This window comes from Calypte anna, chromosome 17 (assembly GCF_003957555.1).
Source record: "Calypte anna isolate BGI_N300 chromosome 17, bCalAnn1_v1.p, whole genome shotgun sequence".
In the NCBI taxonomy this organism is placed as follows: Eukaryota; Metazoa; Chordata; class Aves; order Apodiformes; family Trochilidae; genus Calypte; species Calypte anna.
In genome coordinates, this window is record NC_044262.1 from 4,862,433 (window position 1) to 4,889,943 (window position 27,511).

A 27,511-nucleotide genomic window follows, 5' to 3' on the forward strand; every position below is an offset into this window, starting at 1 on the left:
GGGCAGAGGAGGCCGTGAGCCACAGCCGAGGTGAGGACGGTGGCCGGGAGGGGCCACACCTCCCCCTGACAGCGCCAGGAGCCCTGGGGGCGGGCGGACTGCCCTGCTCCAAGATGGCCGCCGGCGGCTTCGGTGTGTCCGGAGGTGAGAGGTGAGGGGTGGCGGCGGTGGCCGGGCTGCGGGCTCCGGGAAGATGGCAGAGAGCGAGCGGAGGACAGGTGAGCGGCGGCCGGGGGGGCTGCGGGGCCCTGTGGGCTGCGCTGGGCGCTCTGGAGGGTTCCTTAGGGCCGGGGTTGGGCCGCTGGGCCTCAGGCAGCACCGGGGTCACTGGGCCGGGGGTGCCGGAGCTCAGGCTGAGGGGAGGCGTTGGGGAGGGGGTGGCAGAGAGGCCGGGGCTGAGGCGGGGTGAGGTGGAGAGAGGCTCTGCTGGGGTTATGGAGAGGCCCCGGAGCCCCCGACCCTCGGCCCGTGGGGGGTTGAGGCCTGAGGCCTGCGGGGCCTCTGGTGCGGTGCGGGCCCGGCCCCGGGAGAGAGGAGGGAGGGCAGGGTCCCCGCAGCAGGAGGGGACGGCTCTGCAGGGATTTAGGCTTTGGAGCAGGCAGGGTTTGGGCTCCCCGTTTGGGCTCACCTGTAGCCCATTTTCTGGGGTGCTGTTTCTCCTCACCCCCTCAGGGTGGTGGGTGCTGGGGTGAAAGCTCCATTGCTGGGAGCCACGAGAGTAAGGCTGAAGTCCAAGGTGCTTCTCGTTGTTAGATGAACCCATTCTGCTCCTGGATCCATCACATCATTGTTTTGGGACTTTTGCTGATGTATTTGTTTCTATAAAAGGATTTGTAACCCCTGCAGCACGTGCTGTGTTTCCTTCCCTGAGTCCCCGTGGTCTCCTTCCCAAGGGGAAATGCACAAAATGTGCATCAGAAGAAGTGAGGGTTGAGAAACAAATGCAAAGAGATGAAACAAGTGCTGTGAGGAGACAGAGGGCAGGCTAACACTTGGATCCCCTTGGTCCAGGACACTGCCCTGGCAGCATCTCTGATCTTTTTGTATCATCTGTCTCAATGGACAAGTCAGTGTATTTGCCTTTTTGCACCCCTGCTCTGGAGTTTCCATTGGTTTCATGGTGTAGGTAATTTTAGAATAAAAGCTCCATTTTTAGGATGCTGTTCACTGTGAGCTGAGTTACCAGAAGAGAAACACCTGTGTCTTTTATTCACATTCCTCATGTGTTGTTCCCCTAATCCTTCTACCTGGCAGTGTCACTGTAACTTTTACTGTAACTTTAGTGTAATTTATGCTCAAGGATGAACCAAAAGCTGTAATGCCCCAGGCAGGTGATGAAATAGTTCTGTAGAGGGAGAGTTTAAAGGGAAGAATAATTCAATGGGTTTCTAAGGTGAGGTGAGGGGTCTGTAGCATATTCTGTTCTTCCTTTGACTCTGAATTCTTTTTTTTATCCTGATCTGCCTGCTCAGTGCTGCAGGAAAGGCTGCCCGTGCTTCTGGGTAGTATTTTCTATGTAAATGCAGACAATAATATTTTATAATAATATTTTAAGGATCTGGAGTTTGGTGTTTTATGTCAGGGAGCCAGTGCCTGAGGTTGCAGTTGCTGAGCAAATGCCTTCAGATTTTCTAGGATTAAGAAGATCAACTGGGTGACTCCTGCAGAACCCACCAATTCACACTGCCACCTGGTTTCCTTAATAATGGTTTGCTGCTCTACTTCTTGCTGTTAAACTTGCACTTAGAGGAACACATTCCACATTATCTCCAACCCCATGGAGTTTTTCTGGCTCTGCAGTGTCCCAGTGTGGGGACTGCTGAGTGAGAACAGAGCTCTGGAGAGCCTGAGGAAAAGCTCAGCCTTACAGAGGGTTGGATCCTGGGATCAGATGCTGGGGAAGGAGCTCCTCTAATGCATCCCCAACTTGTATTTGTGTTAAATGTTCCATCTTGGGCTCTGTGAGGCCTTTTAAATGAAAGTATTTTCATGGTTTCCACCTGGAAGAAGCTGTGTCCTGAGGGCTGCAGCTCTGGACTGCCATCTATTGAACTGCTCTAGCTCTGCCTTTGCAGGATTTGTCCTCTCTGGTGAATCCTTCAGGATGAACACACTAAAACCCCAGCACAGCTGATTTGTCAGTTCAGCCTCATGCTTCAGCACAGCCTGGAGCTTCTCTTCCCCAGACAGAAATAAACAAACCAGCTGGGTGCTGGCTTTTTGAGTTCCTGCACCTCCAGTGCTGCCTCTTTAGGAGTGAAAACAAACATGATGCCACTTCTTGCAGCCTTGCAGTGTCCTTAGGATTGTGATATCAGTGAGGGGATATTTTTGGGATATTATTTGGTGAGGAGGATGTGGTGAGCTGATGGCTCAGGCTGAGCTGGTTTTGTTTGTTTTCTGTCTCCTGAGAAATTAACACCATTTTTTTTACAAAAGGATTTCTTCTACTCCACACTCTTTATTTTACCTTTTTTATTTTTTTTTTTTTTTTTACATCCCCCAGGTGCCTCTGAGGAGATGGCTCCTCCCCTCCAACAGAACTTCATGATCCCCAAAAAGGAAATAAATGTGGTTTCTGACATGGGCAAGTGGAAACGCTCTCAGGTACAGCTCTGGGGTTAGGGAGCCCTGGGAAGGGTTTGTTCTGCTTCAGTGGCAGCCAGGCCTGGGCTGGGCACAGCCATGAGGTAAAGCAGGTGTGGGCAAGTAGTGGGAAATTAATTGATTTGTGTTTTAAAGCAGAAGGATTGCTGCCTGCTTGCAGGAAAATGCCTTGGCTGTGAGGTGTGGAGTCTGGCAGCCAGCAGCTTCAACAAGGAGTGAGCCAGGGAGAGCCCAGAGGTTGAGGGAGACAAAGGGTGTTAACAGATGTTTGCTGCTCCCTCTCAACAGTCTAGGCAAGGAGGTGGTAAATATTTCATCCTATCTAACCTGCACATTATATCAAAACTGGATTTACCCAGTGCTGGTTGAACTCAGCTTGAGCTCATAGCACCTGGCTGGGTTGGCTCCTCAGCCTTCCCACCCTGCTGTGCTGGAAAGGGCTCTAGAGGGCTTAAAGGGCTTAAAGTTTCCTGGGTAATTTTTATTTACAGCAAGAATGAAGCTGGTGGAACAGGGAAGTTCTTCCAGGCTCTGCCTTGGAGGGATTGGAGTGTTAACCCAGACTTGTCCCACCTCTTAGGAGCAAGTTCTGGCTTGATGAGTGTCTGTGATGTCTTAAGAGAGGCTGAAGTTATAGCCAGGTCTGAAGCAAACCTCTAGGTGCTGCTTCCTTTAAGTCTCCTGGATTTAAGGGATTACTCCTCAGGATTTCTGGGCAAGAGGTGCCCAAGGAGTGAGAGGGTGGCAGCCTGCTAATCCAGTGTTTTGAAAGACTCAGAGCTGTGGGCCTGGACTGGATACAATGCTTCAAACCCAGGAGATTTAAAGAGGAGAGTGGTGAGAAGCCTGGGCTGTTTCCCACTTCATGCATAAACATGGGAGAAGAGTAGATAAGGAGTAGGGAGTAGATAGGAAGAGCAGGAAGATACCAGTGCAGGTCTGGGAGGAGCAGGACCAAGCAGAATGTCCTGGCACAGCTGAGAATGCAGAGCCCAGGAGTTTGAATTTGACCTGACAGGAAGCAGGGAGCTGAGGGAAGGATTTTGAGGGCAGTGCAGGCTCTTTTAGAACTTTCCTCTCTGTCATTTTTGCAGTGCTGCAGAGTTCTTAGTGCAATCATCAGCTGCCAAAAATAGCAATAACCTTTCAGCCAGCCCTGCACCCTTTTTGTGTTGGGAAAGGTGCCCTGGGTGTGCTGGGGTGCTCCCATGCCATGCTGGGGTGCTCCCCATGCCATGCTGGGGTGTTCCCATGCCATGCTGCCTCTTCCAACAGACCATGGGCATTTCCTAACACCCTCTGCTCTTGGGTGTCCTTACAGGCATATGCAGATTACATGGGCTTCATCCTCACCCTGAATGAAGGTGTCAGGGGCAAGAAGCTGACCTGTGAATACAAAGTTTCAGAGGTAGGAGAAGAGTTTGGATGCTCTTGGTTTTCCTTTTCTGACTTTGGTTTGGTTTGAGTGTTGGGTTGGTGGGTTTTTTTTTGGCAATATTTCCTAGGTTTGAAGATGTGGTATTCCCTCCTGGCTGCAAGCAAAAGGCTGGAATGTCTGTGCTGTTCCTGCTGTCCCACTGGAATTTCTGTGGGACCTTTGGCCTGTCCCTGGGCTTCCCCATTGCTAAGATGGTGTCCAGTCAAGGGTCTGGACATGAGTCTTAGGATGAGTGGCTGAGGGAATTGGCCTTGTTTAGTCTGAAAAAGAGGAGACTGAGGGGAGACCTTGTAGTTCTCTACAGCTACCTGAAAGAAGGCTGTAGTCAGGGGGAAGTTGGTCTCTTCTCCCACATAACTGGTGATAGGATAGGAGGAAATGGCCTCAGGTTGTGCCAGGGGAAGTTTAGATTGGATATTAGGAAAAATTGCTCAATAAGTGTGGTCAGGCCTTGGAACAGGCTGCCCAGGGCAGGTGGTGGAGTCACCATCCCTGGACACATCAGTTCAAAAATGATGTGGACGTGGTTTACTTGGGCTGAGGGTTGGACTTGATGATCTAGGAGATCTTTTCCACCCTTCATGATTCTGTAATTCTGAGAGCACTCATCTCCTCACCTTGCTGTCCCTGAGCTGTGTGCCAGTGTCACTGGTGGGACCTGCTTCCCCCAGGGTGCTGGGGGGGCTGTGGGGCACACAGTCCTTGGGGCAGGGTCTCCGTTTCCCGGGGTGTTAGCAGGAAGGACCTGATGTGGCTGTCTGCCAGCTCTCTCTGCTGTTCTACCCAGTTTCAGTGCCTGTTCACCTTATCAGGGCAGAGCAGGATGGTTGGGAGCCAGGAGGGAAGGGGAAGCATCCTTGGGGGTGTCACTGCCTGTCCCCAGCTGTGCCTGAGGTCCCTCTGGGTGCTGCCATGGTGTTGGCCACCAGCTTTGCTTCTGTGCTGCCTGCTGGATCCCACTCCCTGATTCTGCACTGTGGTGTGGTTCTTCAGTTCATTTTTCCTGTTCAAACTTATCAGGGCTGTGTGAGGAAGCTGGGAATGGTCTGAAAAGGTTGGGCCCTGTGTGTTTACAGCTTGATTTTTGGGAAGGCAGCTCAGTGATGATTTGATCCAGTCATTACTGTTTGAAGGAGGCCAACCACCCCTTCTAGGAGCCAGTGTGTAAATGAGAAACTTGCTTGTCGTTCACTGGAGGGGAGCAGGGATAATGAGTCCCTCCCTAACAGGCTTTGTGTCCACCTTTTGTTCCTTCAGTTCAGGAGAAACTGCTGCCAAATGCTCTTCCTGCTTTCCACTGGTTGTGTTGCACCTTTGAGTTTTGCCTTTGTAGTGATCTCCCTCATTTCCAACCATTCACAGAGCAGCTGTAGGGAAACAAAAGGGGAAAAAAACCCTAAACAAACCTCTTCCACCAACCCCTTTAGGAAAAGCTGTTTCAGGGCTGCATTGGCACAGAAGATCCCTCTCAGAGTGAGTGTTTTTCATCCGTGGCAGTGCAGGTGACAAACAGGAGACACAACCCTGAGTGCCTGGGGAGTGGCAGAGGTCATGTCCCATTCCCCTGGCACTGAGGAGAGCAGAAGTCTGTGACTGGAGGCACAGGCAGAGCATCCCCAGGGTCTCCTTGTTGATGAGGTTGCCTGTTGGCTGGGGCTCGTTTGTAGATCAAACTGCTGATCTCTGCTTTTAAAGGCTCAGCCCCTTGTGGCCTCTGCTTGCATCTCTGCTCTGCTTTCTTCTCTTTTGCTGTACCTGCTGCTGATTTGCTTTTGTGCTGTCCCATCTTCCTCCCTGATCAAATGCTGGGGACAGCCTTCCTTTGGCAAATGACCCCCTGGAATCCTTTCTGTTGGATGTGTCTCCCTTCTCCACGACTTCCTGGTATTGCTTTGCCATGCAAGGAAAAAAAAAAGAAAAAAAAAAAGAAAAAAAAGAAGTATAGTCTGCTCTGCTTTGAAAAGAGACAGCTTAATGGTTTCCAGAGGAGTGTGTGTTGATCCCAAATTCTGCTGGAGTGAGAGCTGGATCCTTTGGGGGCTGAGCCCCCTTCTGAGACTTTGCTGAGTTTGCTGTGCTCTTCCTGAAAAATTACATGGAGCTGTCTGGGGTTTTGCTGGAGGCATCTGACAAGCAGTGATAGCTGAGCTGTTGTGCAGGGTTCTGGCACAGAGGCGGTGTCTGGCACAAGGTTGTGGTGACTGATAGGCTGTGACCTGCCTCCTCCTCCTGCAGGGACTGTTTTCCAGCTGGGGATCCTGGAGCTGCAGCCCCGAGCAGATTTTTCCAAGCTGTGGCTTTGATCGGGGGAGCAGTGCAGCAAGGAGGAGGTTAATTTGGGCCACGAGAGGAGGAGACTTTCCCTTCAAAGGTCCTTTGGGAAGCTGCCTGGCCTTGAGGCTTGCTCTGGGTCTTGCAGGGGAGTGGAGGAAGCAGCAAATGCCCCGATTTTAGCAGCTTTCCCCTCTAACGTGGCCCCAGGTGCCCGCAGGGGCAGGCTGGGTCCCCAGGGGCAGCTTTGGCTGCTGTGTTGCCTTCTCAGCACCTTTGCCTGCCTGGCCCCTGCTCTTGAGAGATGCTGACAGGTCCTTGCTCTGTAGGAGGCTCTGGGGTTTGCCTTTGGGACCAGTGGCAGACTCAGGGTCAAGGGGATGCAAAATCAGCACAATGAGAAGAGCCAGGATAGGTGGGGGGAGGGAGGGAGGGAGAGAGGAGGGGGAAGGCTGCCCTTGCTTTGATCACTGGAAAGGTAAAGCAAAAATAGAGCTTAAAAACCCAGTCAGGCAAAACAAGGCTGCAGTGGTGCTGATGGTTTGGTTCCTGTAAGCTCTGCCCTTCCCCTCCTTTTCCTCCCCCCCAGCTGGGATCAGCCCTGGATGCTCAAGTTTTCCTCTGCTGGACAATGAGGAGCTGCTGCTTTCAGTAACCCCCTTTTCAAAGGGCCTTGAGCCCAAACCCAGCTGCATCTCTTGAATTATTGATTGGGTTTGGCTGAGCTGGCAGCTGGGTTCTGCTCCCCCCTGTCCAGCAGGGATGGGCTTTTTAATCCCCTCCAAGCAAGCCAGTGGGGAAGGGGGGAGGTTGGGCTCCTGTGCTCCCCAAGGCAGATCTGGGGAGGGGGAAGGAGCCCAGTTCCTTGCCAGCCATTTCTCCAGGCAGCAGTGAGTGCTGAGAAGGGTTTGAAATATGGGAGCTGCTGGTAATGAGCTGCTGGTGCTGGTGGATAAATCACCAGCACGATTTAATTATTTATTGCAACCCAGTGCTGGCGATGCTGTTGCTTAATTGGAGGGAAATGCAATAGCCAGGAAGGAGGAGAACAGAGTCCAAACCTGGCCCAGTGCAGTGTTTTGGCTTTCTGCAGTGTTTTGGGCAGCAGGGATGTGGAGCAGAGGGGGCTGTGCTACCTCAGCCCATCTGAACCCAGGGCACTGAGTGGCTCCAGCTTGTAGCCTCACCAGGGCAACCAGAGCTCCTGCCCACTCCCTCTGTCCAGTGCCACTTGGGGTTTTTTGTGTGTTCTTGATGTGCTCAGCTCTCTTTCTCTATCCCAGCCTCTGGCCTGGCTCAGTGGCCAAGTGTTAAGGTCCTGGGGGGAGGGATAGGTGGATCCCTCCCCTGCCTCATCCCTCTGGTTGATCCCCCCATGTCCTCTGCTCCTGAGAAGCCTCTGTCCCGGCTGTGTCTGCCATGAAACCTTTGCTCCTGGGAGCAGAGGGCATGGGGTGGGATAAGGGGCAGCCTGGCTCTGCTGTGTCTGCCTCTCCACCCTCCCTCTTTGAGTGACACTTCAAGGGCTGGAAACTTGCTGGGCTCGGCTGTTTGCTCCTCCTCCAGGCAGGCAGCATGAAGGATTGAAGCACAGCCCAGGAGACCAGCTGGCTTCACACGGTCGATGCCTCCAGCAAAGTCAAACCATCCACTGCTTCTGCTGTCCTCTTTGTCCCCTTGAAGGAGGAATCCCCTCTGGAGACAGAGGAGCCTCCATTGCCCGGGGCCTGGCCAGCTGCTGTGGTGCCTCACAGCTCTCTGGATGCTTGGAGTCTGGTGAGGAGAATCACAGAGCCTCTGGCAGGCTTGACCAGTTGTCAGCAGAGCCTCTTAAAACCCTTTGGAGCTGCTCAAAGTGTTGGCTGAGGTGCTGCCTCGTGGTGCATGAGGTTGAGCCATTCCCCAGCTGTATGGACAAGGCAAGGAGGAGGCTGTGTGCAGCACTGCTCCTAGCAGTACAGCTTGAGACACCACACCTTACTGTCTGTTTTACCTCCTTTCTTTTCCTTCATGGCCACAGCAGGGCCTTCTCCAGCCACTCTTGTACATCCTACCCCTGCTTCTCACTGTCTCCTTCCAGCTCTAGGTGTAAGAAAGATGGCTCTGTTGCTTTGCTGTTGGATTTGTCTGCCCATCAGCTTTGCTTTTGTATTGAGACATTTTTCTGAGACAGGAGCTTCTCATGCTTGCTCTGATGAGACCACTGGTGGGCAATCCAGGCTGCCTCTTCCCATGGGGAGGTTTTATTTTGCCACGGGCAGTGGGTATCTCTGGGATGGAGCTGCTGTAGCAGTCTGGCTGGTGTGAGAAGGCTGAAGCTGCACTGGGTGCTGTACAAACCCTGACACCTTCACTGCTAATCCTGACTCTTAAAAGAGACTTCAGGACAAAGATTAGAGACCTTGAGAAGGGCCTTGAAATCCCATCAGCAGCCACTGGTGAGGAGATAGAGCCAGTGCTGTGCTGTGTCTTGGGGGGATGCAGGACCCTCGAGATGCAGAGCCTGAGTTTGGTGTTGAAGATCCCTGAATTGTGTAGCACTTCCCTGCTTCTCATCCCAGCTCAGCCTCCAGCCAGGAGCTTGCTGTAGCTCTTCTCCCAGAGGTTTTTGAGCACAGTGCTGTTACAGCACATGAAAGAGTGTGTGGGTGAGTGGAGAGCCTGCCTCAGGCTGGGCTCTGTGCTGGCCTGATCTTCTGAGGGAAAGGACACTTTTCCCCACTCCTCTGCATTTGGAGGAGGGTTGGCACATCCCAGTTTGCACTCACCAGCCCTAGGCAGGATGGTGTGGGCTTCAGTGGCTCCAATCCAGGGCAGGGATGTCAGAGCCTGAGGAACTGCTCAGATTTCTGTCACTGTGACCCCCTCCTCATCTTTGTCTCTGTAGCCCATTGAAAAGCTGGTGGCTCTTCTCAACACCCTTGACAGATGGATTGATGAAACCCCACCAGTGGATCAACCTTCTCGTTTTGGGAACAAAGCCTTCAGGACCTGGTATGCCAAACTAGACCAGGTGAGCACCTCTCTCATCTGCAGGGCTGCATGCAGCTCCCAGCCAGGGTGCCAGAGTGGCTCCAGCATTGTGTGGCAGCCACTGCAACCCCCACTCTGCAGCAGTGAGCAGAGGAGGGGGACTTCTTGTTCCTGTGACAGATCTGTGGCTACTCGAGGGATTCTTTTGTGTCTTTCAGGAAGCAGAAAAGTTGGTGGCAGCAGTCATTCCCAAGCACTTGGCTGATGCTGCCCCAGAGGTGGCTCTGTACCTGAAGGAATCCGTGGGGAATTCCACCCGCATCGACTATGGCACAGGTACTGGGAGACACTCTGGGCTCTCTCAGAGCCTGCTGACCCTTCAGGGCCTGGTGCTTAATTTATTCAAAAGTGGTGTTGCTACCAGATAGATACAAATACCTTCTTTCTGGAGCCTCTTCACCCCTCTGCCCAACGTGGGTGACCCTGTCAACCTCTGTGGGTGCTGGGGTGGCAGCAGGGCTGTGCTGCAGCTGGGACACCTTTTTCATCTCTTATTCAAGGAAATGTGGGCCAAGCTGTGCAAACTGTTCTGGGATAAGCTGGAGGAGCTGGTCCTGTTCCTGCTGGTCTGCAGCAGGCAGTTTAGAGGAATTAAATATAATTGCTTGAATTGGAATGAGAGGGGAAACCATGCTTGTGCTCAGTGGGAAGTGACTTGAGATCTGGTGCTCCCTAGAAGTGACATCACTGCTTAGAGAGGGGTGTTGAAATCTGGAGGCAGGAACAATTTGCACCTGAGGAAACACTTAATTACAGCTTGGAGTAACTACACTGTCTTCATTTAAATCCAGAATCACCTCCATGCTCTGCTCCCCTGTCTGGAGGACTGGTGGTGGTGCTGAGGAGAGCATCCTCTCCTGAAGGCAGGAGAGCAGGATGCAAGGAGACATGACTTTGGAGCTGGGCTGGGAGAAGAGGAGGACGTGGGTAGAAGGCTGAAGAGCTTGAGCTGTGCTTGGCAGGAGAGCTGCGGCTCGCCGGCACCAGGGGGAGATGTTGTCTTTGAAAAGGGACCCACTGGCTGGGGTATTGTTGGCTCAGGGAAGAAAATTTCGGCTGTCCTCCCCTCCTGTGTGTCCCAAGCCAGTGGCCCATGTCCCAGCACCCAGTGGCTGGGCCATAGCTGCCCTTTTTTCCTACACTGGGAGCTGCATTTCTTCATAGTGTGGAACTGCTGAGCTTGTACTCTCCCTTCTTCCCCTGGAAAACATTGCTCTGGCTTTGCTGGTTGTTTCTTTTTCTTGCTCTTAGCTGGGGGACCAAGCTGCAAGAGGCTCAGCCTGAGATCCCAGTACCTTCTGTGACAGACAGTTCCTGGCAGTGTCCTGGGATCTGCATCCTTCTGACACAGGAGAAAATCTGTTTACTTGCAGATGTGAGGCTCTTGCATCCCTCAAGCAGACAGCTCTGCTGTGTTCCACTTCCCTGCTGTGCTGAGCTCCTGGGAAGTGTCCTTGCTCCCAGCATGCCCAGTGTTGGAGCTGTTTTTCCTCAATAATATAATTTTTTTCCCCTCTAAGTTGACAATCACCTTATGAATGTCTAGAAGCCATAACTCTGGGTGGGTGCTGTGTGGGGATGAAATATTGCCAGCCCCTGGCATTAATAGGATGAGGTAACACCTTAAGGACAGCTGTCCCAGGGCTTTTGACACAGAGAATGTGACCACTGTTATTTCTGAAATTTTGGTGCACACAGAAAGGTTGTGTTGGGGACCAAAGACACCAATCTCTTTCTGTCTTTTAATTCCAGGGCATGAAGCTGCATTTGCAGCCTTTCTCTGCTGCCTCTGTAAAATTGGTGTGCTCAGAGTGGATGACCAGATGGCAATTGTCTTCAAAGTATTTAACAGGTGAGGTAATGGAAGGAGAAGGTTGGGAAGCACTGGGCTGTTTGTGTCCCCTTCAAACTGTCTGAGGTGTGTGAGATGTTCCTGCCTGCTCTGTACCCCAGACTCCTCCTCTAGTCTGGGCTGATTCTGCCCCTTTTCTTCCTCTCAACCCCATGTTTTTGGGAGGGAGGAATGGTCAGCAGAGCCTTCCTCCTGGGAGCTGGGCAAATCCAGGGCTTCCCATGAAAATGTGTAATGAGATAAGGTGGGTGCTGAAGGGCTTGCTGGCCTAGGAGAAAAGAGTACAATGGGAAAACTGAAGACAAAGTCAGGAAAAATTCAAAAGCAGATGCACTTTTTAATGAACTGTAGGGTGAACCATTATAAATATCTCCAAAAGAAGCAACAGCACCTCCTCTGTTAGAGGCTGAGTGGCTTTCTGGGAAGTTACTTTAGTTGAGCACAAGTTCCTGAGCTCTACAGAGGTGTGTGGGTGAAGCTCTGTGCTTTGTGATAGACAGGAATGTCTGATCAGAGGATCTAACATCTCTTCAGCCATTAAAAAAAAATAAATCTGTGAAACTGGCAGGTCTCCACTGCTTCTCTGGATGTGTTTCCAGCCCAGGAAGTTGAGTTGGTAGTGATGAAACTGATGGAATGGGTGTTTAGAGCCCAGAGATCTAATCCCAGTTGTATCACTGTTTGGTGACATGGAAACCATTTCCCCCAGTAGTACTCCCAGCTTTAATTTTCCACCTGAAAAGTGGAAGTAGCAATTGCAGTAAGGTAGAAAGCTTTCTGAGCTCTTTTAGAAGTTGTAAAAGGAGAGTGAAGTGTCAGTGTTTTCTAGCAATAGGGCTGGGGAAAGCTCTGCACCAGCATAAGACACTGCAGGTGCAATAAACCCCTGCCCCTTAACTTGTTAGTAAATTTGGTGTAAAAAAACCTCCAATATTTTAAAGATCCTGGTATGTGCTGCTCTGTGCACCATCAGGCACCTTGCTGTGGCAAAGGAGCTGAAAATACATTTTCTGCACTGTGAGGTCTGTGGAAGCCCTGCTTGCAAGTGATAAAGTTTTGTCCTTCTCCAGACTGGTTGTTCTTGTCCTCATGTAAGTCAATGAAGGGAGGCAGGAAAAGGCCTTGTCTGAATCCTTCCTTCTCTCTTTGGTCTCAGGTACCTGGAAGTGATGAGAAAACTTCAGAAGACCTACAGGATGGAACCTGCTGGCAGCCAGGGCGTGTGGGGCTTGGATGACTTCCAATTCCTGCCTTTCATATGGGGCAGTTCCCAGCTGATAGGTACTAATAAAAATTTTCTCTAGTCCCAGCCTGCCTCCTGCTCTGTCTGTCTAGGTTGTAAAGATGATGGGGCTTGGGACTGACTTTTATATTCAAATATGTCAAATTTGTGTGTATTCCAGCAGAAGAGTTTGCTTGGGGCTTGGATTTTTTTCTTTTTCTCTCCAAATGAAGTTAGTTGCTCAGGTTGGGAGGTGGGAGGCTTCCTTGTACACTACATCTATCTTCATTGCAATGACTGGAAGATTTTTAGGAGAGTCTTGGTAGAAAAACACATTTTTTGCTGCAGGGAGTTTACCAGGTGTGTTCACTGCTGAGGCACTGGAGTGGGAGATGAGATGGAAAGGAGCAGCTCTAGGCTGCCTTTTGAGGAGCTCTGAGGAGAGGATTGTGTTTCTTCTGGAAGAGGGGCAGGACAAGGCCTGGTTTAACTTGCTCTCAGAATGGGGGTGCCATACAAGTTACTTCCTGTTGTCTCTTACTCCTTTTAGACCATCCAAATCTGGAGCCTCGACACTTTGTTGATGAGAAGGTGGTAAATGAAAACCACAAGGACTTCATGTTCCTGGAGTGCATCCTCTTCATTACAGAGGTGAGGAGCAGGAGGTTTGTGCCACTGGGAAGTTATCTTGGGATTAGACACTTGGCTCTGTCTGTGGTTTTGCTCTTCCTTTTTTGCTTTCATGGAACTGCGTGGATGAACCATTGGTGCATGTCTGAGATGCTCTCCTTGATTTAGTTAAGACAGGGATGTTGAGGGGAAAGTCTGATTAAGCTGGATGGGGTGTGGATTGCAGTTGAAGGCAGCTGTAACAAGAGCAAACATATAACCTGGGATCAACACTTGGATCAGTCAGTGGGAACTTGTATGCAGAAAACTGGTGGAAGATGAAGTAGGAGCTGCAGAACTGCTGGGCTTGCCAAGATAACCTCCCTTCCCTCCAGCCCTTGGGTGCTCCCTTGCAGTCCCTGGGCCTCCCCTTGCTTAAGGCAAGCTCCCAAACCTCTGTGCAGCTTGGTCTGCTCCAGATTCTACCAAAAGAGTTGCCCTTTAAGTGTGCCTTAATTCCAAAGAATCTAGAGCAGAGGTGGTGTTGAGGTTTACCCTTACCCACTGACAGCTCTGTCAGGGCCATGTTTCTGCTCAGGGTGTGGAGAACCCTTGGGTGAGGGACTGGGGATGTTTGGGCAGTGTTTCTCAGGGAGGGAGCTCCTGGCTTTTTACTCTCAGCTGCAGGAGGTGACCTGGCTGTGTTTCTGCTGTCCCCTGTGCTCCATGGTCTGGGCAAGGAGAGCAAAAGCCACGTGCTCTGTTGTGTTGAGGGATTTCTTGTCTCTGGCAGGAGAGAGCTGATGGGATTAATTTTGAAGGACAGAGCACAGTTCTGTTTGCTTCTTGCCCCCCAGTCTCCTCTCTCATCTTGTGATTAGATGAGAACTGAGGTTACAGAATATGAATTTAACCTTCCATGTGGGGGATTTTCATAGCAACCTTTGGCCCAAACCCCAGGAGGTGCTCTGCCAAGTCCTGCTCAACGTAGTAGGGTTTGTTGGTAGGTAGCACCTCACGGGGTTTAACCCTTAATGAGGAGATAAATCATGTCACAGGTAGTAAAGAGGTGCTGGCAGAAGAGATCAAGATGAGGGTAGGAAAGCAGGAGCCAGGATGCTCCAAGACTGATTTCAATTTGTGCCTCTGTGCTACGTCAGTGCACGAGCCTCTTGAGAGCATAAGAACTTAGATCTCTGGACTCGTGTAGAAAATTCTGCAGTGCACAGATAACAGGTAAAGTTTCAAAATGCACAGCACCCTGCTGCTGCTTCAGGTGGCTCTGCTTTTCCCTGCAGAAAGCCATCTTTTTAATAGGCTTTTAAAATAAGTGATTTCACTTCTTTCCCTGCACATTTGTTGAGGCTCATGGAATTCGGGGTTTCTGCCGAGTTCCTCAGTGCCACCTGGTGGCAAGGAGCCCTCCTGGCGTCAGCCCCTGAGGGCTGGCAGCAGCCTGGCTTGTCAGGTGCAGGGGTTTTCAATCCATCTTTGTGCAAACGCTGTTTCTGGTTTATGAAGATTTTTGCTTTTAAGATTTCATATTTTTTTTTTTTTTCCTCTCCCGAGTTCTGGCAGGGCTGGCATAGCCACCAGGGGGGGCTGGGGCAGCCTCCAGTGCCTCCAAAAGGCTTTCTCTCCAAAATCAACAACACAACAAAATAGCAAGGGGGAAGGCAGAAGTGATTAAAAGACTTGAATAAATGAACGATATTCTTTTCTTCTGAGCTTGTCAGAGGGAAACAGCCTCTCCTAAAGGTGTGGAACACCCACCAAACACCACCACAGTTCCCATCATGGCTCTGGAAAGTCTTCTTGACACAAGAGCAGGTTTTGTTTCAGCAAGCTACAGCCAGAGGAGGTTGTTTCCTTTCAGCCAAAAGAATATTCTCTTTTCTCAGCCTCTGGGTGACATTTCAGGAGGGTGTTGTGGTGTTTGCCACCTCTGTCTTTAAAACTCGGGCTCTGAGAAGCAGCAGGGAGGTGATGAACCCACTGAGGCACCCTCCTTACAGCACCCACCCCCCTGCATGGGGCATGGCAGGGAGCTGGGACAATCCGTGGGGTTATTTGGGACCTGGATGTGAGGTTCTGGAAGAGGGTGAGCTTTATGGAGATGGATGGGACTTTGGAACTGTCCCCTTGCTGCCACCTTGCCTGCCAGAGTGTGCTGCAGGGGGTGTGAGGATGGGGATGAGGATGGGGATGAGGATGGGATGAGGAGGGTTTGGGAGATGGGGATGGGAATGAGGATGGGGATGAGGATGAGGAGGGTTTGGGAGGATGGGGATGGGGATGAGGAGGGTTTGGGAGGATGGGGATGGGGATGGGGATGAGGGTTTGGGAGGCTGGGGATGAGGATGGGGGTTTGGGAGGATGGGGATGAGGATGAGGATATTGATGAGGATGAGGACGGTTTGAGAGGATGGGGATGGGGATGAGGATGAGGAGGGCTTGGGAGGATGAGGATGAGGTTTGGCTGCTGTGCCTGGGGGTGTGGAGGGCAGAGCTGTGTGGGTCTGTGAACAGGAGGGGTGCTGAGTGCTCCCCAGTTCTTGGTGTGGATCCCTACGATCCCCCAGGTGCTTCTCCCAGGGCCCAGTGCAGGCAAGCAGGAATTTTCAGCTTCAATCTGGCTTCTAAATTTGGAGGTTTGGGAAGGGAGGGCTCGGGTTTCTGCTGGAAGGGAAGGAGCTGACAGGAAAGCACGGCCTCAGCCGTCCCCCTCCCCCCGGCACTGACAGAGGAACCATTTACAAAAGGCCGATTCTCTTGGGAACCGAGAGGCAGGAACGCCGCGTCTGTGAGTAATTTCCTGCTCAATATGGCTGCTCTGACTCACTGCCTTCCCCTGGGGTCACTGCGGGACTGCAGCGAGCTCGCTGCTGCTCTTCCCCCCCCCCACGACTCTCCCTCCTCACCCTTTGTGGCTAGGAGGAGATGGAGGCTTTTTTGTTTTGGTGTTGGGTTTTTTTTGTTGGGTTTTTTTGGTTTGTTTTCCATTTTTAAGGGTTTTTTTTATTTGTTTTGTGGTTTTTTCCTTCTCTTTCCCCCTCTCCCTCACACTCCTGTAATTTTTCTCTCTCCAGTCTGGAGCTCTGGCCCAGCCATCCCTCTCGAGGCACCCCAGCTGTGGGGCTGCTCACCTCCTCCCCATGCTCTCCATCACGCTGGCTCCAGCTTGGGAAGGGGGAGCTGCAGAGTGGCTGATGGAAGCTGTGCCCCTGCCATGCTGGAGGGAGGTTTGGTTGTTGAAACAGAGGCAGACAAATCCTCTGTGTGGAAGGGGATGCTTTGAAGGAGCTGCCTGGCACTGGGGTGCCCGCTGGGGCTGGTTCCTTGCTCTTTATAACCCTCCAGCCCAGCTGGGTAACCTCGTGCTGTCTGTGTCTGTGGGGTTCATCTTGGATCTGCCAGGAGAGCTTGGAGATGAGCTGCTCATCTGTCACCCCCCCAGCTCCTCAGGATCTCCGTGGGGATGTGGCTGAGCTCTCCCCGCAGCAGGCAGAACTGCAGACCCACTCCTCCTGGTGCTCCAGCCCCAGGGTTGGAAACTCATTGTCCTCCAAGCAGTGGGGATTTTGGGTTCTCCCCCATCCCCACTTTCTCCTCTTCCTTTCTTTGCTGCAGGCTGGTGCTACGCAGACCCTGCAGAAGGGCAGCAGCAGTTTCCCAAAGCAGATTGATCAGCCTTGCTTGCTTTTATACTAGGCAGAGAGGTGGTTTTGGAGGCTCTTTTCCCACCCTGGCTCCAGGCCTGTGCGTGCCTGGAGGGAAGGGGTTAGTTGTTCAAGCCCCAAGTTGAGGAGTCCAAGAGATTCCTCTCTCCCCACGCTCCTCCTTAGCGTGAGCTTCGGCCTTGTGGTTTCTGATGTCATGGGAACTTTGCTCAGTCAGAGTGGCTCTGTTGTATTTCTTTCTCTCCCCGAGGGTCTGTTTTTGTTCATGGAGGAGAAGAGGAGGCAACTACCCAGGGAATCAACATGCAACTGTCCCTGATTGCAGCTTCCCACTTCTCCTCCCTCCTCCGAACCCCTCACCCTGGGAGGAGGAACACTGGAGTGTAAAAAAACAACAACAACAAAAAAAACCATAAAGAGTCTGCTGCAAGCTCAGAACTCACAGCTCTGGAGCTGGTGTGGGGAGCAGGGCTGGAGCATTTCCCTTCCCCTGGATCCCCACTCCCCCAGAGGCAGGTGTGGAGTGGGCTGTAGACACCAGAGCTGCTGCCAACCCGTGCTGCCCTCTGCTCAGGGGTTGTCACTGTCACTGTTTGTTGTTGATCTGAATGGGGAATGAGTAATTTTCTTGGAAAGCCCAACAGTGCTGCACTGGGAGGTTTCTGGGTAGAACAGGAACAGTGTTGAGCCAAGGTCTGCTTGGAGGGAGAAGGGGATCTGTGTGGGGCTTTTTTAATGCAGCCATTGGAAAGAGAGGTGTGCAGGGGGAGGTCTGATGAGGGAAGCGTGATAGGAAAAGGTTTGGATTTATCAGGGAAAGGGGCTGAGGGGGAATATGATTGCCACAGTTTCGTGTCATGTGGCCACAGTGGAGGGAGGGAGGAAGGGAAAGCACAGTGAGGTGGCTGCTGCGTGGGTCACAGGGCTTGGTGGGAATGTTTGCTTGGAGAGAGTGTGAGCGTGAGTCACTGCTGGTGCATGAGCTTCCTGGCTGGCCCAGCTCCCTCAGCCCTGCTCCTGGGTCTCTTGCAGATGAAGACAGGTCCCTTTGCTGAGCACTCCAATCAGCTCTGGAACATCAGTGCTGTGCCCTCCTGGTCCAAGGTCAACCAGGGCCTCATCCGGATGTACAAGGCAGAGGTGAGCCCCGTGGGCAGGGGGAGGTTGCTTGGCCACGTGCCTCCTCCCTCCCACTTTGCTGTGGGTCAGCTCTTCTCTTCTGCAGCTCCTTGGTGTGGGGGCCTCGTCACAGCTGGTTGCTCCTCAGTGCTGATTGTGGCTTGAGAGTCCTTGGCAGTTTGGGTGCTGCTGGCTAAAAGTCTGCCCAGTGTTTGCCCCCAAAACAGACATTCCTTGCAAATGTGGCTTTTGCCATTTCTTGTCTTCCCACAGTACAAGTTGCAGGTCTCCAAATTAGGGCTAATGTCCTCACCTGCTTGTCCTTCTGGTGCCTGTGTTATCATTTTACATGGGTTATATTTTCATCTCATTTTTCAAGAGCCCCAGAACAGGCTGAACACTTCCCATCTCCCAGCACATGCCTTGTGCTGGACCAGTGAGGCCACAGCTACCCCCTGGGCTTGGCAAACCTCCACCCCCTCCTGGCTCTGCTGGCACTGCCCCAGAAGGTTTTCCTGGTGAACCCTGACCCAGGGAACCAGGCAGTTTTGGCTCTCCCTTATCTCTCCTTCCTGCTTGAACTAACCCTGAGCTTGAGGAAGCAGGACAGGAACTGGGTCTCCAGAGGGAACTGCTGACAGGCAGCATCTCTTGCTGGGAAGGATGGGACCCTGCTGGGAGTCACCCTGGGAGGAGCAGGGATGGCAGAGCAGGGATGGCACAGCTCCCTGAATGCACCTGGGGATGCTTGGAGGAGTAAATCCCATCCTGGGTCTCTGCCCCAGTCAGCCATGCTCCTCTTGCACTCAAGACTCAGTGCACAAAGGGTTAACTGTGCCGAGCTCTGTGCTCCCTCCCCCAGCCCTTCCTCTGCACTGCACATCCTGTGTTTAGGTTCCAGGCCACATACCTCTCTAATCTGTGAGGTGTCACTCCCAGGCCCGCTGGCTCCTTCTACCCCCAGCTCAGTTTTCCTCCGGAGGAGCAGAGCTGGGGGTTGATCACCCCTCCACCCCTCTCCACTGGCTGCTCCTGGGGGGTAGCTGCCCCCCCCCCAGGACTGCCCCTCACTCACGGGGGGGCTGGAGATGTGGGAAAACCTGAGCTGGAGGCTCTGGTATGAGGGCTGGGGGGGGCTGGAGGGAAAACCCTGGTGCTGGGAGCACTGTTGAAGTGCAACACGAGTCCTCTAAAACCTACAGCCTGAGCACAGTTTGCTGCTGCCTCAACAGCCCTGCCTTGGTTCTTGCTTTCATAATATCCTTGAGGTTGGAGAAGATCTTAAGAACATTCTTAGGATCAGGTCCTTCCCACGCTATTTGGATACTCCCCTGGCACCTCAAGTACCCCTCAGGGTTTGGGTTCTCCCACCTGGTGCCTCACATGTGCTGTGGGGTTACCCCTACCTCATGCACCACGAAGCTTGGCAGTGATGTGCCCAGGGTGCAACCTGCATGTCCACTGCATGGGGCCACCATGTGCTGGACAAGCTGCCTGGCCTGCTGGGGACCTCGAGAAAGTTGGAGATTCTCAGGCTCTTCTTAGGTGAACCCAAGATATGGACATTTCTGGAGGCTGCAGTCTATTATGAATAGCAGATGACATTCTGTGGAAATGTCAGATCCAGTACTGTTCAGTTTCTAGAAATATCCAGAAGGAGAGAAAAGGGGAGAAAGCAAAAGCTGCTAGGAAGAATAACAACACAAATTTAGGCTAAGGTGTAGAAAACACTGAGTCAACCAAAGCACTTTAAATTTAGGGGTTTTTTTTCTCAAAAAAAAAAAAAATTTGTAGATCTTAAAGTGCTATTCCTGAACACATGGTCCTCATGCAGCAAATGTCTTCTGGCACTGCATGGAGCCTGGGTTCACCTGGATGAGCAGAGGAGAGGGAGGACTCCTACTGAGGAGTCTTCTCTTGTTCTTTATGTCTGCTCTGGGAAGTCCCAGCTCACTGCTGGCTCAGCTGGTTCCTGGTGAGGAGAGGAGCCTGGACATGGCAGTGTGGCTGGACAGAGTGTTCAGTTATGGTGTGATTGCTTGGCCATGCAGCTGGCTGGCTCCTGGAGCAAGTTTCTGCTGTGTTCCCAGTTATGTTGCCTTCACCCTTCTGATCTTTCTCCAATTATCCACTGCCAGCTTTAGCAGAAGATAAATGAGCCAACAGACAGGGACTTCATCCAGCTCAGACAGGCAGCTTCTGGGGCAGAGCTCAGGGCATGTGGTGCTGAAGAGAGGGAAGTTTTGGGCTTGTGGTGTTGCTTACTGTCTGTCTGTGCAAGGTGCAAGATTTCCTTTTTTCTTTTTCTCCCCTCCCTCCTCCCTGCCCCTCTGATCACCCCTTGCTCTTAGATCAGGTGAAATCAGACACTCAGGTGGAGGCTCCAGCTCCTTAACACATCTGGGGAGGCTTGAGAAGTGCTTGGGGCTGATCAGACTTTGAGTGGAGGCAGCAGCAGAGCCAAGGGGTCACTGGTTAGAAGCAGCCCAGGAAAAATCAAATCCTCACTCTCAACCTGCTCTCACTTGGCAGAAGCAGAGCAGTCCCCAGACCTCCTGCATTTAAAAACCACTCTGGATGCTTTGTCTCTGCTCTGTCTTCTCTCTGGGGTGACTTTCAACAGCCAGCAGAGAGCTGAGGTGGGTGGGTGTGTGGCTGGGAGCTTGAGTCTGGATCAGACACTCCAGACCCAGTGTGCTTGCTGCAGGGTCTGTGGATGGGCAGCAGACTGAAGACAATGTGTGTTTATGAAGTCTTAAATGTGCCTACTTATAATATAAATATAATGGGTGGAGATGTGTTAGCTTGCAAGTGCAAGGGCTTTTCTAATTCTCTCCATCAAAAGCAAATGAAGAAGTTAACAGAATAGAGTGTGGTTAAAGCTGCAGCCTTGATGTTTTTCCCCTGAGCCTGCTTTTGAGTCTCCTGACCTTTCCTTCTCTGCTGCAGTCAGTCAGGAGATACTTTCCATTGTAACTAATCTAGTCCTAGGTCCATCTTTAAAGGTTGGACCTGATGCATCTTTCTGCTCCCTGGTTCAGTCCTGAGCACACCTGCGATGTGATCAAGATGATGGCAAGAATAAACCTGTCCCCTCCTCCACTGAGCTCGTGCTGGCCAAGTTTTACCCACAAGCATTGCAAGGAGATTCCTGTCTCTTGGTACCTCTTGATAATCCAGTAAATTTGTGCTAATGCTGCTGGATAGAGGAGGAAAAGTTTCTCCTCTTGTCTCTGGTTGGGCTGGTGAGGTGTTAAGTGGAATTGATGCCCATTCTTCCCACTGCTGGTAAAGTCTTATCTCTGGAGCCCAAACTCATCTGATCTTCCATGGCTGTCTTGGAGCTGGTTGGGCTGACATTTCTAGCTGTCAACATCCCCAGTATTCATTTTCTGAGTTCCACCCTCACATCACTGCTCTCCAGCACTGCTTCCTCTGAGGGTTTGTCTGAGTGGTTGTGCTGGGAGATGGCAGCTCCGAGCATCCCACGCAGGAGGAAGGTTTGAAAGTGATGTGTCCTGCTGGTCACAGGAGTTCTTCTTTTCTCCTTCCTGCCTTGCCCTGGAGGTTCATGGCTTTCTGCTGGCTCTTACTCCCCAGGAGCAGATGGAACTGTCCTGAACTTGCACCTCCTCCAAACTTGCTTTGGCTCCAGTGTCCTTTCAAGCAGTTGAGTTGTCCCTGCAGCAACGAGGTGGCCACCATCTCGCTGCCACCCTGGTGGATGGTGCCCTGTTGCAGCACCACGAGGTGATCTGCAGCCCTTGTTTAGCACAATCACAGGTGATGTGGATGATGTTGGCGTAGCTGGGCTGGTGCACAGCTGCTGCTGTACCTGGTGTTGACACGTGTGACTGATCTGGGGTCTCTGCTCTCTGCCCTTCCCAGGGCCAAGGAGTTGTTGGGAACAGGATCGTGTCCTAAACTATGGCTGCTTCTCTATCAAAAGACCTGAGAATCCAGAATGCAGTTTTGGGCAGCTCCTTCTGGCTGCAGGATGGTGCCTGGGGTGTGGGCACCATCCTGGGGAGGAAGAGTCTCTTCCCTAGGGAGTTTCTGCAGCTCTCAAAGGGTTTGTGGGGTGAAACCCTTCAAAGAGATCAGCTCAAGCAATGAGAGGTGGGGAGGAGAAAAAGCTGCTGACATAGATGTGGCTCTTCTCAGGCTTCAGGCCTGGATTTCAGCAAGAAAAAACCTCTGCTAAAAGGAAGGGGATGAGGTCATGAAGTGTTCCTGTGCTGAGGAACCTGACAGGAACATGGTGGGGGGTGACATGGGACTGATCCTTCTCCCTGCAGCAGAGCCGAGCGGCCCCAAGCTCTCTGCCCACTGACCCCGGGGCAGGATGTAGCTCTGGCTGCCTGCGTAAGGTGGAAACGTCTCCTGAATTCACCCCTCTTTATCTTCCCTCCTGCAGTGCCTGGAGAAGTTTCCTGTGATCCAGCACTTTAAGTTTGGCAGCCTGCTCCCCATCCAGCCTGTGACATCCTAAGGAGGCCGCAGGAGGAGTCGACGCGAGCAGAAGCGAAGCGCTCAGTGTTCTTCCTCCTCCTCCCTCTCCCCCTCCTCATCCCCTTGTCCCTTCATTCCTGCACATCCTCATCAGCAACCACGGATCCAAAGCACTCGCTGGCCTTGCACGGGAGATGGGACCTGGAGTGGCTCCTCCTGCACGTCCCCAGCACGGGGATGTCCTGCCAGCACCCGGGCCAGGGCTGTGCTGCTCTGCTCTGCTGTGTCCCCGGGCAGCACCATGGCCATGTACAGCTCTGCTTCCCTTCCCTGGGAGGAAGGGGGTGTGGAAGGAAGGCACGTGTGTATGTGTTGGGCAGTGGTAACTGTGATTTCCCCTTTATCAATGTCATTGAAGTTTCCTCTTGCTGGTTTGGTTTGGGAAACCACTGGGGGGGGTGAGGTGTGAGCCTGCACGTGTCCATAGGCAGCCACCTCTGCTTGCACAGGGAGGTCTGAAGTGGGAAAAGGAAATTGTAGGGAAGGTCTGTGGGTTGCTGGGGTGCCATGTCTCCCTTTTTCTGGGTAAGGAAAGCTCCCTCCACTCTTCTTCAGAGTTCCCTGGGTCTTCCTTTCCCGCTACTGCCTCTTCTCTAGGGAATCTCCTGGGCTGTGGGGGTCTGAGCTGGCTCTGGAGCTGGAGACAAGGTCCTTGGAGGGACCCAGCTCTGTGGGAACAGCTATGCAAAGACACTGCTTGAGCAGTGCCTGCTCAGGCTCCCTCTTAACGGGCACAAAACCTCATGTGTTGGCACATGTTCATCTCTGGGTCCAACCTCTCCTCTGTGCTCCCCGTTTCCTCCTCTGTGCTTTGCTGCCCCGGGGCTGGGCTGGCCTCAGTGGCACAAGGTGACTGTGGTTGCTACTGCTTGGTTGTAAATTGTAGTGAGAGCCCCACAGCAAAGGGATTTCCCCAGAAAAATGTATGTTCCTGGGGAGGCATCCCTGGAGCAAAGGCAGCATGGGGGCTGGGGGAGCAAGCATGCAGCTTTACATGCTTTTATAGACTTGTGCTGGAAAGAAAAAACCTAAATAGCCCAGGGCAGTGGTTTATACCTGCAGAAAGCTCTTTCCTTTTGTTATTCCCTGCTGAAATTGCTGTGCTGGACCTTGGGCAGAGGGACCACTCTTCCAGTGCCACCAGCAGCAGCATCTCAAGGGCAGGTGAATGAACAGGGACACAGCAGCATCACCAGGAGGACAGGAGCAGCTGGGGCTGGGTTTGAGAGGAGCTGTCATGCCCACAAGGTCTTCACCAAAGTGGTCCACAACTTTGCAGCTGGAGAGGAGATGTTTTTTCTTGGGGTTCCCAAGGTGTTCCCAGGCTGTGTGTGGGGGACAGGGCTCTGGGCTGGTGTTTGCTGGGGTTGGGGCAGCAGGAATCCTTTTGCTGGTGCACTGTTTTATTGTTGGGGACAGAAGAAAACCAATCCTGCCTGTGAATCTTTTTTTTTTTTTTCACAATTTTCTTTTTGCCAGGCTTGCTCCCTCCTGTAAAGGTTCTTGCAGTCACTCAGGGGAGGGAGAGTTGAGAAAAGAGTCTTAAATGAAGAGGCAGTGAAATGCAGGTGTCCACAGAGCTGAAGCAGAGCTTCCTCCTGCTGCTAATGTCCTGGCTGCTGCTGGCTTGGCTCTGGGTGGGGGGCAAGGATCCTTGGACCTGCCTGAAACAACTCTATAAACTTGCATTTTTAATGAAAATGGAAGAGTGAGGTTAAGTCTTGATTTACTCCTAAATGGGACATGTGTCTTGACTTGGCTTTCCAAAGGGTCTGCTCCTGGAGTGGTGCTGGGAGCAGTCAGTGCCTGGAGTGGAGACTCCAGACATCTCCACCAGAATTCCCTCATGTTGCTGTGTGGCTTCTGGCAAGTGTCACCATGCTTCAAGTGGCTCTGCAGCATGTGGCTGGCAATGGCTGAGCTCTAAAGCCTCTGGTTTCCCAAAGCTGCCCAAAGGTTGGGAGCACATCTCTCCTGCTCATCTTAGGGGGTTTCCATGCAAAAGGATGGGTGGAAATGTTGACATCCATGCATGGGAGGGACACCAAGAATGTCCAGCACTAAAAAAGAGTGGGAATGTGGGAATGTGCTTCCTTCCCCTGCAGTCCCTGGGCTTGGGACCTGCTGAGGAGGTTGGAGGAGGCTCACCTGGAGCTCTTGTTTTTTGCTTGCCTGAGTCTGCACATCTCTTCTGCTAGGAATTTTTGGACTTCAAGCAGCTAATTAATTCTTGTTGGAGAATTGTTATCAGCTCAATTGGGATTGTGCCCCTGTTGCATGGCAGTCAGCTCTTTGCCTTCCTCTGCCTCCCTGCAATGCCCGTCACTGGTTCTTGGGGCTCTGCTCTTCTCCTGGGGGGATCCACACACTCAGCAACCCCCAGGGCTGCTCCATCTCTGAAGCAGCACTCTCCCACTCCTCTCGTGTTGTGGTTTTAATTAAAGTCTCTGTGTTTTTCACTGCTGACTCTGTTGGTCTCTCTTGGGCTGGGGGTTTGTTCCCACTTTGGGAGCAGAGCTGGGAAGGCTGACAGGCTGGAGCCTTTGCTATGGGAAGAGGCTTTGTGGAGGCACTTTGTGTGTCAGTGGTTGTTCTCTTGCTTGCACCAAAGTTGACTTGCATGAAGCAAGCATCCCCAGGCTGTCTGTATCCTTCCCAGGTGTCTTTCTGTCCCACACACTGTGTTTCATTTATTTATTTCACCTTTTTGCTATGTGCACCCCTCTCTCTCTCTCTCTCCCAGCTTGGATGTGGCAGGTGGGTGATGGATGAAGCTTTGCTCCCAGGTCAGCAAACACCTCTTGAACCCCCCTACCTTGTTTCTGTGGCAGGTGAAAACGAAACTCTCTTTTTCTTCAGATGTTTTTCCTGTCCTGGTGTAGAGACCGACCCAGGACCTCCAGCATCAGTTTAACTCAGCAGCTTTGTGGGATTTAGACAGAAAATTAGACCTGGACCCTCTCACGGGTGCTTGGAGCTGGTGTAGATGTGCTCAGCAAACACCAGTGTGCTTGTCACTGGGTTAGATCTTCTCTGTCAACACAGGCCAACTGGCTGCATGTTGCTAAAAGTGGGAGCAGTGAGGAGGGATGGATGGATGAGCAGCAATGTCATCCTGGAGCTCAGGTGTTGTCTTTGAATCCATCTGGAACCCGTGTCCCTTGGTGAGGATGAAGGGAACTTGGTCCTTTGGAAGGGAAGCAGACGTAGTGTGGGTTTCTCAGCATCTTCCCACTGACCAAGCCAGTTTTTCTAAATTGGCTTCTCAGAACTTCAGGGCTGCAGTGTGTGGGCCTGTGCATGTTTCTGTTTTACAGGTTTTTCCTTTGCACGGGGCAAACCACTGACAACCTTCCCCCATCTCTTTCTTTGCACCCCTCTTTTATAAATGATCCTTCTGGCAGCCAGGAACAAATGAAGTAAGAGTTAAGAGAAGCAGCTTCATGCAGTGATAGTAGTAAAAAGAATAAAAAAATAGAAGTGTTTCATGCTATTGTTGCTGGGTTAAGTTGTCCCTGGTGTGCAGCTCAGTTCCATTACGTAGAGCTGGGTTCCTGCTATTAAATAAACAAAATCCCCACTGCAGGACCAGTGTTTGGGAAGCACCAAAATCTGAGCTGGCAGCTGCCAAAACGAAGATGGAGTTCATGCCCCAAGGAACTGGGGTTCCAACCCAAGAGCCCTGGGTGCCACACTGGGTCCCTGCAGTGGTGTTGACTTCTGAGAGGGAGAAAAAGGCAGAAATGGGGGGGGAGAAGGTGGAATTTCTGGCTAATGGTAACTCCTGATGGATAACTCAGCTCTCCTGCTGCCAGCATGCTGGTGGGAACCTTCTACAGTTGAGAAGCTCACAAGGATCTCGCTGCTGCTTCAACAAGGATGAGAATTTAGACTTGAACAGGGCTTTTGGGGGTTATTTCATGCTCTGGTTTCCAAGAGGAAAGGTCTTCATCCTTGAGCATTGCTTCCCCTTCGGGGGATGAGCACTCTTCCCATAGACATTGGAGCAAACCCTCCTTGTGTCCATCCTGGGGGGATGGATATGTCTTCCCCTGGTCTGATTTTGTCAAGATTTGTCCCAAACTTCCAACTAGGATGAGCCAACCTGAAAAGGGCTCCACATCAGACACAGCAAGGGCTGAGCCCATGAGGGGCATCTTTAGCTTGGAGATAGTTTTGTTGTGAGGAGCTCAAGGCTCTGAGCAGGCTTTGGAGGTTAGGAAAGGCTTTTGAGGGGGTGGGGTGGGTGCTTCTGCTTGCTATAAAAAGCCTGGGCTGGGGAAGGGCTGCACAGGGTGTAAATGCAGCTGTCACTAAAACTGGAACGGGTCACTCCCCGTGTTCCCAGTTGCAACTGGAAGAGAGAAAATAAATATCATGGAAACCCCTCATCAGGATTTGAGCTCCTTCGTGGTTGATGTTTGGAAACCCATGGTTTGTAAACCCCAGTTGCAACTGGAAGAGAGAAAATAAGTATCATGGAATGACACTTATGATGAGGAGTGTCAAATCCTCATCAGGATTTGAGCTCCTCCGTGGTGTTGGCAAACCCATGGAAATGGGAGGGGGTTTTGTGGGGAGCTGTGGGACTCTGGCCCAGTGGGCAGCAAGGTGTTTAAGTCCTGAGCACACACTCAGTGCCTTTTGTAAAACCAGGTGAAGGATGGACTCAGAGATTTGCTGAGCCTGGAAAAGGGGGAAGGAGAGAAAGGGGAGGAGTTCCTTATCAGTTTTGTTTCTAAGACCTTGGGGTGAGAGAAACCTGAGCAGAATGCACAAGTCCAGGTACCCAAAGTGCCCCTTGTTGTGAGATGAATCCCTCCCAGTTTTATGTGTGGGAAGAGTTTTATTTGTGTGGAGGGGGTGAGGGCTCTGGGCAGGACCCCAGCCTGGTGGTGGCTGAGCTGCAGAGCAGTTTTTGTGCAGGGAGTTGAAGTGATGCCCCAGGACTCTGCATCCCACATTTGGGATTTCCAGTCCTGGTGTGCTGGGTTATTGGTAGCAGAGCAAAGGCTGAAGATGTTCCTGAGAGCTGATGCATTCTGTGGTGGCTTCAAATGGTAGAAAATTGACTGGTGTGGTGGTTAGAGAGAAATTCCAGCTGAATGGTGAGATACTGGAGGGTGTTCTGGTAGTGGGTACCAGATGATCACTGAAAGCCACTGCTC

At 52.0% G+C, this 27,511-nt stretch overlaps 1 protein-coding gene across 2 annotated transcripts; it reads left to right on the top strand.

The window, feature by feature from the left end:
• The first annotated feature begins 38 nt into the window (after nt 1-38).
• On the top strand, nt 39-26,738 carry PTPA (protein phosphatase 2 phosphatase activator). 2 transcript variants are annotated; one of them, XM_008491441.2, is made up of 10 exons: nt 39-218; nt 2,507-2,607; nt 3,929-4,015; nt 9,204-9,329; nt 9,508-9,625; nt 11,102-11,201; nt 12,358-12,482; nt 12,974-13,074; nt 17,745-17,852; nt 22,249-26,738. In XM_008491441.2, the coding sequence occupies exons 1-10, from the start codon at nt 194-196 to the stop codon at nt 22,321-22,323; spliced, it is 966 nt and encodes a 321-aa protein (XP_008489663.1). In that variant the 5' UTR covers nt 39-193; the 3' UTR covers nt 22,324-26,738. The 2 variants fall into 2 exon arrangements, with proteins under 2 accessions (XP_008489663.1, XP_030317032.1); XM_030461172.1 differs by having other exon boundaries at nt 72-144.
• The last annotated feature ends 773 nt before the right edge of the window (nt 26,739-27,511 follow it).

Excerpts from the sequence above, each read along its gene's own strand:
- PTPA (XM_030461172.1), top strand. The coding sequence starts at position 114 with ATGGCCGCCGGCGGCTTCGGTGTGTCCGGAG. Across the intron at positions 145-2,506 it reads CGGCTTCGGTGTGTCCGGAG|GTGCCTCTGAGGAGATGGCT; the intron begins GTGAGAGGTGAG and ends TACATCCCCCAG. Across the intron at positions 9,626-11,101 it reads CCGCATCGACTATGGCACAG|GGCATGAAGCTGCATTTGCA; the intron begins GTACTGGGAGAC and ends TTTTAATTCCAG.